The 13,021-nt window shown below is 41.7% G+C and overlaps 1 protein-coding gene across 2 annotated transcripts in view; it reads left to right on the plus strand.

Annotated features, from left to right (window-relative positions):
- PTPN3 (protein tyrosine phosphatase non-receptor type 3) overlaps nt 1–13,021 on the plus strand; it is a 421,949-nt gene that overhangs the window by 193,224 nt on the left and 215,704 nt on the right. Inside the window, exon 7 of one of the 2 annotated variants that reach the window (XM_075314923.1) lies at nt 3,708–3,760. The exons of the other annotated variant lie outside the window; for it this stretch is intronic. Within the exon in view, the coding sequence (XP_075171038.1) occupies nt 3,708–3,760 (53 nt within the window). The remainder of the gene's footprint in view (nt 1–3,707; nt 3,761–13,021) is intronic. 2 annotated transcript variants of the gene reach the window in all.

The following is a 13,021-nucleotide window of genomic DNA, read 5'->3' on the forward strand; positions in this document are numbered from 1 at the left end:
GATGCTGAACGAACCGCCCCCTTTGAAAGGAGGCGGTTCTCCGGTCACAGCGACGTCGCTAGGCAGGTAAGTAGTGTGACGAGTCCACGTGATGTTGTGCGCCACGGGCAGCAATTTGCCCGTGTCGCACAACCGATGGGGGCGGGTGCGCACGCTAGCGATATCGGTCACGATATCACAGCGTGTAAAGCGGCCTTTACACTACTATTGTTCATGTTTACAAGTGAAGCCTTTTTGACATTAAACTGGTTCTGTTACCAGATTTCATTATGTAAGCTGCATACATTATTCTTAAACCTATACATACTTTGAAAATCCATGTCATTGTGCTGCAGCTGGACGTTTAAACTGCTCATTTTAATATCTGGAAGGAAAATATTCATAAAGGATTATATAGCCATTCACAGCAAGTTATCCCATCATCTCAGATCACCATTTACTCCTAAAGGACTGAGCAATTTTTCATTTTTGCGCTTTCTTTGCTTTTCTTCCTTTTCTTTCAAGAGGCATAACTTGAGTGGAGAGTTGATGGGTTTCATTGATAGCAATTTTATTTTGTTCACTTTTTATTATATTTTTTTAGGGAGTTGTAGTGACAGAAACACTGCATTTCTGGATTTTGTTTTTCCTTACATTATTTACCATGCTAGTTCATTCATTTTACATTTTGATTGACTGAACCCTTTACAGATAGAGCAGTACCAATATTTATATTTACATTTTAAAAATTTTCATTTTTAACAGAGAAAAATTAGGGATTTACATTTTTAAATATGTTTGAAACCCTATTTATATATTTTACTGTTTCTTTAGTATTACCAGGGGACTTTTAACCTGCACCATATAGGAAAAAATCATGGTCTCCTATTGAGCTCAGCCTGTGGCTGAGCTTCAGAGGAGTTCCAAAATGGCAGCAACAGGAGCCTTCAGCATCCCCCTGGCTGCCATTGTAACCCATTGGTTCCCTTCGATCAAGTTTTGGTGAGCCGTTACACGAGTACCGGAAACTGCTTTATTTAAATATCACTGTCAGAGTTTGACTTCAACATTATTGGTTCACAGCAGTGGGCAGAGCTAGGCTTCAGCCAAAGTTGTTAGAGGTCGATGTTTTATAACATAGCCAACATCTACTGCTTTGGATCTTCTCCTGAGCCTGCTCCACACATCCTGAAAATTTGTATGCATTTTTCTGCAACAAGATGTGTTTTTTGGTGCAGAAAATGTCTGCACCTAATTTGCAGTGTGCGCACATACCCTTAGAGGCGGCAAAAGAATTGAGACTTGGGCCACCTTCCAGCAGGACAATGACCATAAGCATACTGCCAGAGCTACAATGGAACAGTTTAGATCAAAGCATACTTATGTATATGAATGATCCAGACTCTCTCCATCCAATTTTGTGGAGCTAAATCTATTTTTCAAAGATGAATTAACAAAATTTCAGTGTCTGGATGTGCAAAGCTGCTAAAGATGTACCCAAAAAAACCTGTAGCAGCGAAAGTTGGTCTTTTAAAGTACAGTATTGTCTTTGGAGAAGCTGAATACAAATACACGTCACAATATTCAGATAAATATTTTAAAGTGCTTAGAAAACCACGTATCATTGCCTTTATGCTTCACAAATACTCACTGCTTAGTTTTGGTATATCACATAAAATTTCAATAAAGCACATGTTAGTTTGTGCGTTTAACGGGAATAAACGTGGAAAGTTCACAGGGTATGAATACTTTTTCAAGGCACTGCTGATGTGTATGTATGATATAATATATAGTATGCAGCAGTATTTTATACAGTATAAACCCAAGTCTAATAACCCCATTGAGCTATGTTCCCATTTCTTTTTATCCTCATGTTAGTGGCTCCATCAGGCATTATGTCTGTAGCCCTGTAGAATAGGATTCAGGCATTCTGTATATGCTGATTGGGCCATTGACTGTAATTATGTAGGCAGAGACATTGTATGCTATTTTGGACATCATTTTTGGACATACTCATCTATTTGAGGCCAGCATCGAAATGTGGTTGACTAATATTTGGAGCCCGCCTCAAATAGGTGGATACGAGAGAAAATTATGTTTGTAAGAGCACACAATGACTCTGCCTGCATTATAAGGGTATGGTCACACGCTCAGTATTTGCAGCAGAAAAAACCTGCTGCAAATACTCATATGCTGGCAGGAAAATGTTATGTAAAATGTGCCTTTTTTTTTTAACATGTGTTTTTTCCAAGTTTTGGAATGGGTGAAGAACACTGCAAAAAGAGAATTGTCATGATGCAACTTTTAGGCTATGTGCCCACGTGTGTGCGCTCTGCACCGCAGCGTAGTCACTGCATGTCCGCTTCAGAGCGCAGCTGAAAAGCTCCGTTCTGAAACTTTGGTGATTGCAGAATTTGTGCGCTCTGGATGCTGCCTCTCCCTATAGAAAGAATGGAGACAGCATGCAAAGCGCACGAATGAAGTGACATGTTGCCTTTTAGAACGCAGCGATTTGGCAGCATGCAAATCGCTGCATTCTAAAATGCCACGTGTGCATGGATTATGCACAATCTTCATAGATTGTGCTGGGGACGCAGGACGCATGCAGTTACGCTGCGGTGCAGATCGCAGAGTAATTGCATGCAAAATACGCACACGTGGGCATAGCCTTATACTGGTTCAAATCTGCAAGGCCCAAATAAGCAGTGTGTACATGAGACTTTATCAATCTCCTTCACTTTGCTGGTACTAGGAAATGTTTCAGATTTTCTTTCAAAATTGCATGGAATAAACGCAACAAAACTACAGAAAATACTTACAGGGGTGGTTCACCCATATTCATTATTGGCCACAAAGATATTATGTTGAGAAACAAGGTTTCTCTAAAATACCTTGTGTTGCCAATTCTGCCTGTGAGCGGCGCCATTGCGGACCGCTGTTCCCCATCGCCTGACCCCTGGGCTCTGTGACCTCTGGAATCCGGTGATGTCACGTCAACTTCCTGCTCACCTGACATCACCGCGGCCGGTCCCATGCTTCTGTGAGTGACTGGGTTGTAGGCGGTGTTTTCCTGCTCATCACAGCCCAGCGTCACTGCGCAGCACCTCCCTGCTCACTCATCCTTCGATGCAAAGTGCGCAAAAGGGAGGGATGCGATGAGTGGTGAAACTCCGCCCACAGCACAGTCACTTATGGAGACTGGGGCCGACCGCGGTGATGTCAGGTGAGCAGGAAGTTGACGTGAGATCACCGGATCCCCGAGCCTGGGGGTCAGGCGATGGGGGAAGAGCGGACCGCAATAGCTCCGCTCACAGGCAGAATTGGCAACACAAGGTATTTGAGAGAAACCTTGTTTCTCAACATAATATCGTTGTGGCCAATAATAAATATGGGTGAACCACTTCTTTAATGTGTGCACATAACCTTACAGTCAATGAATGGCCTCTCCCGTTTTCCAGGGCTTCAGAGGTAAGCCCCAACTGAGCCGCTGATGCGACTGTAAAATGCAGTATGCACATCGCCGTAGAAGTCATTGGTAAAATCTGATTCAAAATCCATGGGCAAATAAAGACGTCCACCATACCAGAAGAATAAGAGACACATGTGATTCCTCTGACTATCATGGGCAATTTTGTCTCAAGTTATAAAACGGTGTAATAAACGATATAGGTAGAATCCCAAAAAATATCTTCATGAAAGTTAAATGTGACTTTGTGAATCTTTTTTAGGATATCATGCCCGCTGAATTCAGCTGTTGTGCTGGCGTCGTATGCTGTGCAATGTAAGCATTTTTTTTTTTCTTTAGAGGCTATAACATTGATTGCTTTGGGGAGAGAAAACTATAAGTTGCTACTTATTGTAACATATTACTAAGTGTGGAGAAGTTTTGTTTATAGAAAAAAAAATCCACTTTTTTGACAATATAATATGTTATTTATAGAGGTTCTCCATTACTGTCTTGGCTCGGAGGCTCACATGACATTGTTATGCCAAGCGAGCCCTGCAGCCAATTAGAGGCTGCTAATGGCTGTTACTCTCCGAGGTCCATCCAAAGGCATGAACCTGACACCAATACCTGCCTAATAGCAGCCACTTACTGGCTACAGGACTCGCATGGCATAACCGGGAGATCTGGAGCCGACATCGCTGGAACGGTGCCAGTATCGGAAGTGACTATACAATGCTTTTGTTCAGGTAGTGGACAACCATTTTAACCTCTTAAGAGTATATTCACACTGGGCTTTTCATAAGTAATGTTCATGTCCAAATTGTGCTCATTTCACATCAATATCTGCAATATCGAACTATTATTTTCAATAAGAAATCTACCAAGCAGTTCTTATGCTTGCAATCTTTCCAACATAATTTCCAAATCTTCCCCAATGAATGATTTGTTAAAGGTAACAGCACGTAGATAAGCCCTATGGGATGTAGTACTGAAATACTGAGTTAAAAAAAATATATCAATTATGCAAATTGAATGCCTTAGTGACCTGGCTTCTATTGGCCTTAATGACAGGCCAATTCTTTTTGCTTTAGCATCTCCTCTTTTCAGCAGCCTAATTTTTTTTTCATATATATATATATATATATATATATATATATATATATATATATATATATATATACACAGGCTTGTCCAAAAGTAGGTGGACAGTATGTGTAATAGGGTTATGAAGGAGGAGGTTTATCATACATGGTGTAAAGTGAAACTGACTCGGTTGTCCTTAGCAACCAGTGAGATTCCACATTTAATTCTTCACAGACTCTTTGGAAAATGGAAGGTGGAATCTGATTGGTTGCTAAGGGCAACTTAGTCAGTTTCACAGATCCAGTTTTCACAGATAAATCTGCTCCAAATCTGTTTTCTTTTCAGATAATTCAGATAACCCATAATGGCAACTAATTTTAAATACAGATATAAAAAAATGGATTTTAAAAGAGTATTGGAAATCTCAAAATGCAACCGCTTAAATATTTGGTACTCAAGCCCCAAAGAGACAAACCATTTACTGCATTCGTGACAAATTCAATGCCACTGACTCAATCCTTAATGCTCCAAAAACTGGTCGACCCAAAACAGCCTGTACAGAAAGTAATAACTTATTGCTGAAACATTTGTTCAGAGTCCAAAAAAGTCCACCAGAAGAGTCTCTTTAGAATTGAGAATTTTACAAGCTTCTATCATGCGAATCCTGAAATCTATTGGGTGGAAAGCTTATCGTCCACGTCTAATTCATGATTTATTGGAGGATGATCCAGATAGTAGGCTGCAATTTTGGGACATTATGCTTAACGAAATTGAAGAAAATCCAGTAATTTTAGATATCATTATGTGGAGTGATGAAGCTTCTTTCAAATTTTCTGGCCATATTAACAGACATAATTGTATTTACTGGTATAATGAGAACATGCATTTAACATTAGAGCAACAACTAAATGAGCCTGATGTCAATGTTTGGGGTGGAATTTCAAGTTTTGATGTTTTAGGACCAACATTTTTTGATGGAACTGTTACAGGAGATAAGTATCTCGAAATTCTAATAAATTAAGTTCTTCCCCAGTTACAGCAACAGCCTAATTCAAATGACCTTTATTTCCAACAAGATGGGGCCCCTCCACATTATTCAAGACTAGTTCGCGAATATCTTGATGAAACATTTCCTAATAAATGGTTTGGCCGAAGTGGCCCACTTGATTGGCCAGCACATTCACCAGACTTGACTCCAAGAGATTTTTTTTTTTGGGGGAGTACTCAAGGACAAAGTTTATAGTCGAAAATCAAAAAGTGTCAGTGATTTGAAAAAGTACTGTACATAAGAGATGCATTTCAAGAAATTAATACCCAAAGAGGCTTGTGCAAAAAGGTTTGTTGAAGCGCAAGAGGAAGACTTCAAAGCTGTGCAAATTGTAATGGAAAACCGTTTTAGCACGTGCGTTGATACAATTTAAGGGCTTTTGTACTATTGTTCAGAATAAAATGTAATTGTCAATGTTATGCTTGTGTTAGTAAATATAATTTTATATATAAATCAAAATAAATCTTATTATTTTCTGTCCACCTACTTTTGGACCACCATATATATAGAGTCATATGAAAAAGTTTGGGCACCCCTATTAATGTTAACCTTTTTTCTTTATAACAATTTTTGGGTTTTTGCAACAGCTATTTCAGTTTCATATATCTAATAACTGATGGACTGAGTAATATTTCTGGATTGAAATTAGGTTTATTGTACTAACAGAAAATGTGCAACCTGCATTTAAACAAAATTTGACCGGTGCAAAAGTATGGGCACCTCAACATAAAAGTGACATTAATATTTTGTAGATCCTCCTTTTGCAAAAATAACAGCTTCTAGTCACTTCCTGTAGCTTTTAATGAGTTCCTGGATCCTGGATGAAGGTATATTTGACCATTCCTGTTTACAAAACAATTCCAGTTCAGTTAAGTTTGATGGTCGCCGAACATGGACAGCACACTTCAAATCATCCCACAGATTTTCAATGATATTCAGGTCTGGGGACTGGGATGGCCATTCCAGAACATTGTAACTGTTGCTCTGCATGAATGCCTGAGTAGATTTGGAGCGGTGTTTTGGATCATTGTCTTGCTGAAATATCCATCCCCTGCGTAACTTCAACTTCGTCACTGATTCTTGCACATTATTGTCAAGAATCTGCTGATACTGCGTTGAATCCATGCGACCCTCAACTTTAACAAGATTCCCGATGCCGGCATTGGCCACACAGCCCCAAAGCATGATGGAACCTTCACCAAATTTTACTGTGGGTAGCAAGTGCTTTTCTTGGAATGCCGTGTTTTTTTGCCTCCATGCATAACGCCTTTTTGTATGAACAAACAACTCAATCTTTGTTTCATCAGTCCACAGGACCTTCTTCCAAAATGTAACTGGCTTGTCCAAATGTGCTTTTGCCTACCTCAGGCGACTCTGTTTGTGGCGTGCTTGCAGAAATGGCTTCATTCGCATCACTCTCCCATACAGCTTCTCCTTGTGCAACGTGCGCTGTATTGTTCACCGATGCACATTGACACCATCTGCAGCAAGATGAAACTGCAGGTCTTGGGAGGTGGTCTGTGGATTGTCCTTGACTGTTTTCACCATTCTTCTTCTCTGCCTTTCTGATATTTTTCTTGGCCTGCCACTTCTGGGCTTAACAAGAACTGTACCTGTGTTCTTCCATTTCCTTACTATGTTCCTCACAGTGGAAACTGACAGTTTAAATCTCTGAGACAACTTTTTGTATCCTTCCCCTGAACAACTATGTTGAATAATCTTTGTTTTCAGATCATTTGAGAGTTGTTTTGAGGAGCCCATGATGCCACTCTTCATAGGAGATTCAAATAGGAGAACAACTTGCAAGTGGCCACCTTAAATACCTTTTCTCATGATTGGATACACCTGCCTATGAAGTTCAAAGCTCAATGAGGTTACAAAACCAATTTAGTGCTTTAGTAAGTCAGTAAAAAGTAGTTAGGAGTGTTCAAATCAAGAAATTGATAAGGGTGCCCATACTTTTGCACCGGTCAAATTTTGTTTAAATGCGGATTGCACATTTTCTGTTAGTACAATAAACCTCATTTCAATCCAGAAATATTACTCAGTCCATCAGTTATTAGCTATATGAAACTGAAATAGCTGTTGCAAAAACCCAAATTGTTATAAAGAAAAAAGGTTAACAATAATAGGGGTGCCCAAACTCTTTCATATGACTGTATGCGTAATATGTATATATATATATATATATATATATATATATATATATACTGTATATATATATATACTGTATATAATATGTATTTTTCATTTATGTATGAAGTGTTAATTTATGCCAGACAAATTTTAATACTTTGCTCATTATTGTGTAATTTATATGATTTTTTTTATTTATTCTAAATATGCTGAACAAAAATATAAGCGCAACACTTACACTTCTCCTTTGCCAAGATATTACATCCACGTCAGAGGTGTGGCATCTCAAGATGTTGATTAGAAAGCATGATTATTAGGCCGCTGTCACATTTGCGAGTGACTCATGCGAGAATCGTGTCGCATCACCTGGCACAACCTGTCGCTGTACAGACAGGAGTGTACAGCTTCATGTATGTATTCAGCGGCACATGCCTATCCGTAGAGCGGCAGGCCGGGCCGGGTGGTGCGACTCAATTCTCTCACGATTCCCTCGTGTGACACCGGCCTTACACAGGTGTGTCTTAGGCTGACTACAATAAACGGCCACTCTAAATTGTGAACAATATTTGAGAGAAAAAGGTCTTTTTTGTACATAGCTGACCTGCTCATGAAAAATGGGAGCTTATATTTTTGTTCAGTGTATATCTATCTATCTATCTATCTATCTATCTATAAAAATCTAAATATATGTGAGTGTGCATGTGTATTTTTTTTTTATTATTTTTTTCTTTACTAATTTGTTTCGCACAATATAACCTGTTGAATACATTTTTTACGTTGTTATGGGTGAGTGGGTAGCTAATATGTATGTATATCTATATCTTTGTACGTGATAAAATATATTTTATATAATTTAAAAATAGTTTTTTTTTTCTATATGATTTATTTTCATGGTCTCTACATTGGGGGACACAGAACCATGGGATAGTCTGCTGACACAAAGAGGCTGACACTAGTATGACTAGTATTGCATAGAATGAAAAATTGGCTCCTCCTCATCCGGCGCTACCTTCCCTGCTAGCCACTGGCCTCCTCAGTTTGTATGTGTGAAACCTGTCGTTGATATTTGGTTAGGTGTTAACATTTGTTGTTTCTATTTTTCAGATAAACTTAAGGCTGCTTTACATGCTTCAATTTCTCGTGCGATCGCATTTGCGATCTCACCCGCCCCATCGTTTGTGCGATATGGGCAATTTGTTGCCCGTGTCGCACAAAGTCGTAAACCCCCGTCACACGTACTTACCTTCCAAACAACCTCTCTGTGGGCGGCGAACATCCTCTTCCTGAAGGGGGAGGGATGTTTGGAGTCACCGCAACGTCACACAGCGGCCGGCCAATAGAAGCAGGGGGGCGGAGATGAGCGGGACGTAAACATCCCGCCCCACCTCCTTCCTTCCGCATTGCCAGTGGGACGCAGGTAAGCTGCAGTTCAGCGTTCCAGGGGTGTCACACGGAGCGACGTGTGCTGCCCTGGGAACGATGAACAACTGGTGCAGAGAAGGACGTGCAATTTTTAGAAAATGAGTGACATGTCAACGAGCAACGATAAGGTGAGTATTTTTGCTCATTAACAGACGCTCGTAGCTGTCACACGCTACGATATGTCAAATGGCGCCGGATGTGAGTCACTTACGACGGGACCCCAACAACATATCGTTTGATATATCGTAGCGTGTAAAGCCCGCTTAACTCTCCGTTTCACCCACGAAACGATGGAGAATACAGTCTGTATTATTCAGTCTGTAACCTCTTGCGTCAGTTTTGCCTGAGCAGGGTAGCTGACCCGTAGGTCAAGGTATGAGGCGGAGGACCATACTCTAGCTGGCTACTGCCTGCTTGCCCTACATAGCATGCCCATGCATGCATGGAGCAGGATACAACCTGTGTTCAGGACAGGCAAGTATTACTCTTGTGTCTCCTCCTTCTTTCTTTCTTCTTTACCTTAAGAACTCTGGGGTGTGTGGAGTGCCCTTTGCCATCCAGAGTGCTGTTGCTGTCCATGACATTCTGACAGAGAGTTTCTGGGACAAGGGAGGGGTCGTACGGCATTTTTGGTCACAAAACTTGTCGGCTTGTCCTCTCTCCTGCATCAGCTTAATGGTGGCAATCGGGCCTGGGCTGGCAAGGCGTGAATCTGGCTGTCGGAACTTGGGATCTCCTTTCTAAGAAGAGCTGCCACTTGAACATGGAATGGCTGGGCATTCCTGGACAAGCTTCTATATGTGTGGCGCTTCACTCTGCCCCCTCCTGTTCAGGCGCCGGCGACACGATGGGATTCCTAACCTCTGTATGAGATACCTCACTGTGAATTCAGCGGCTGTCCTCTTCACATTACAATGGTGCTCTCTCATTGGACTTTGGAGCGGGTAGGCTGTTCCTATTTGGGAGCTGATGCTTCTGGGTCCCCCAGCGGCGTATTTCTCTTTCTGCTCATCGGTCTTGTGCTTTTTCCCCCTTAAATGCTCCTTCTGTCTTTCAGATGTCGAGGTCAAGAGCGGACAGTGCACACCCTTTGACCCAACCTGCACTTGTTATCTATTATGCATGTGCTATATGTGGTAGGAAGTTCTCTTCTAGCCAGTCTATACCTTATTGTGCCACCTGTACTCCTTCTCCTCTCCTGCAGATGTCTGTTCATAGGGCCTCGAAGATTGCTGAAGAGAATTTGTCCCCTCCTGTCTGGGCTCGTGATCTGGCTCTGGCAGTTGCAGAGTAAACTAGGGTGTCCAGAACTCTGGTTACTGATGTAGAGTGTTTTCCAGTGACATTGGCCCCCTGGCAGCTCTGGCCGCCTCTGCGAGTAAGTCAGACCCTTATGTTACTACTTACCTGTATAGCAGGTCCCAGTTGCGATCTAATCGGCATCGGAGTTCTTCCAAATCCAGGTCTCTGTCTCTGGACAGACTCTCAGAGGCCTTTCCTTCTCCACTTTGGATGCATTCTGTATGACATCCAAACTATACTTCCAGGGCAGAATCGGTGTTGGAAGATTAAGGGACATGGTAGAGAGTGTGATTACAGCGATCGATTCCTCCCTAAGGGTCAGATCAATTGATCCCTTTCCACTTGATGAAGCAGGGTTTTTCAGAAGGGATAAATTTGTGGCCATAGCTTTTGCTGACCATGAGGAGTTTATAAAGATACTTCAGAGAGCTTGGAAACACCCGGACAAACATATTTAAAAGCATAGTATTATGGACATTTTGTACCCTTTCCCAGTGGAGCTAGTTGTGTTGGTGGTGAATACTCTGGGATCCTACCTATCTAGGACGACTATAATATATCTTGGGTAGATTCAGCATTGAAGGATCCCATGGACAAATGCACAGCGTCTGTGGCTAAGTCGGTATTTGAGGGGGCAGGGTGTGCTCTTTGTCTGTCCTTCACCGCTACTGGGGTTTGTAAGGTTGCTTCAGCATGGACTTGTTGAGACAGGTCATTACAGTCTCTGGATAGGCCTATTCGCCCTTCACTTTGTTGCTTCCAGTCAATCAGGTGGCGGTTAAACTTGCCACTTCTGACTCAGGGCTGCTTCTTTCCACTGATTGTGACAGGGTCTGACTACGGATGCCAGCCTTACAGGATGAGGGGTGGTTTTATATTGTTTTTCAGCTTAGGGAACAGTCAGGAGAGGCTTCTTCCAATTAATATTCTGGAGCTGTAGGCAATTCATTGAGCTCTTCTCCATAGCTAGCACCTACATCTAGGGTTGCCAATCAGGATTCAGTCAGACAACGCCACAGCAGTAGCCTATATCAACCATCAAGGAGGGGAACAATGAGTTAGTCCACCTTGATGGAGGTAGCAAGGATCCTGGATTGGGCAGAAAACAAGGTGCCTCTGATCTCAGCGTTTCACATTGCCAGAATAGACAATTTGGTGGCAAACTTTCTAAGGAGAATGGGATCTTCATCTGGAAATTTTCAGTCGAATATGTTACCCAAGGGACAAACCAGATATCGATCTAATGTCTTGCAGGCTAAACCACAAGGTGCCAAAATTCATCACATGAATTTGGGACACTCAGGATGTCGGGGTCGACACTCTACCAATCCCATAGTCTCAGTTCTCGCTGCCATATCTCTTAGAAATCTACTTCCTCTTCCATACTTCTCAAGTAGATCAGAGCAGAGCGGATTCTAGTCATTTTGGTAGCTCCAGATTGGCCTCAATGGGTTTGGTATTCAGATGTCATCAGTCTTCTGGATGATGTTCCATGGCCTCTTTTGGAACGCCTAGACCTTTTGTCCCAGGGTTTGTTCTCATCACAATTTATAGTCACGTTAACGCCATGGCTGTTGAAGCCGAGGTTTTAACGCGGTCAGGTCTCATGGATTCAGTCCTTCTTTGCATTGTATTTATCATCGCACTTGAAGAGAATAGTTTCAGTGATGTTTGTTCTCTGATATCTTTCCAGTGGGTTTTTCTTTGACGCCATTGCATTCATTTTTACAGTCCAGTTTGGAATCAGAGCTGATGCTTGGTTCTCTTAGGGTTCACTTGCTCGCTTTGCTATCTTGTTTTAGAAGAACTTAGCAGCAGGTCTGCAAATTTAGACTTTTCTCCATGGAGTGGAACATATTAACCGTCCTTATCAGCCGCCTCTTGAGTCCTGGGATCTTAACTTGGTTGTACAAGCTCATCAGATTCCCCCTTTGAGCCTATTAGAGAAATTTTGCACTGCTACTGTCCATCAAGGTGGCTTTCCTTATAGCCACTAATTCCATCAGAAGGGTTTCAGAACTGTAGGCTCTTTCTTGCTCTCTACCTCGCTCTTCACCAAGATAAAGTAGTGCTGAGTCTGGTTCCATCTTTTATTCCAAAGGTTGTTTTGACCTTTCATCTTAATGAGGATATTGTCTTGCCTTCCTTTTGCCCTGCGCTATCTCACCCAATTGAGAAGAGATTTAACAGTCTGGATGCGGTCAGGGCCGTGCATTACTACTTATTAGTCGCCATCTCATTTAGGCAATCTGATTCTTTATTTGTCCTACCAAATGGGCCTTGTAGAGGTAAACTCACCTCAAAAGCAAGTATTTCCCATTGGGTCACATCAGCCATTATTCAGGCTTGTAAATCGAAGAACAGGCTGCATTCTATGTGAGCAATTGAGAGCATAAATGGCGGTCTGTCAACAGGCTTCTGTCCTGCAGCTGTGTAAAGCAGCTACCTGGGCATCAGTTCCTACCTTATCAAAATTTTACAGGGTCCACACCCTTGTTGTGGCAGATGCAAGTTTGGGCAGGAAGATTTTGCAGGCAACAGTGGATCAAGTCTTCGCTTGAGCCTTTCTAGTAAGTTCTGTGGAGCTAACGGAATATTTACTT

The sequence above is a fragment of the Anomaloglossus baeobatrachus genome, chromosome 6 (genome assembly GCF_048569485.1).
Source record: "Anomaloglossus baeobatrachus isolate aAnoBae1 chromosome 6, aAnoBae1.hap1, whole genome shotgun sequence".
Classification (NCBI taxonomy): Eukaryota; Metazoa; Chordata; class Amphibia; order Anura; family Aromobatidae; genus Anomaloglossus; species Anomaloglossus baeobatrachus.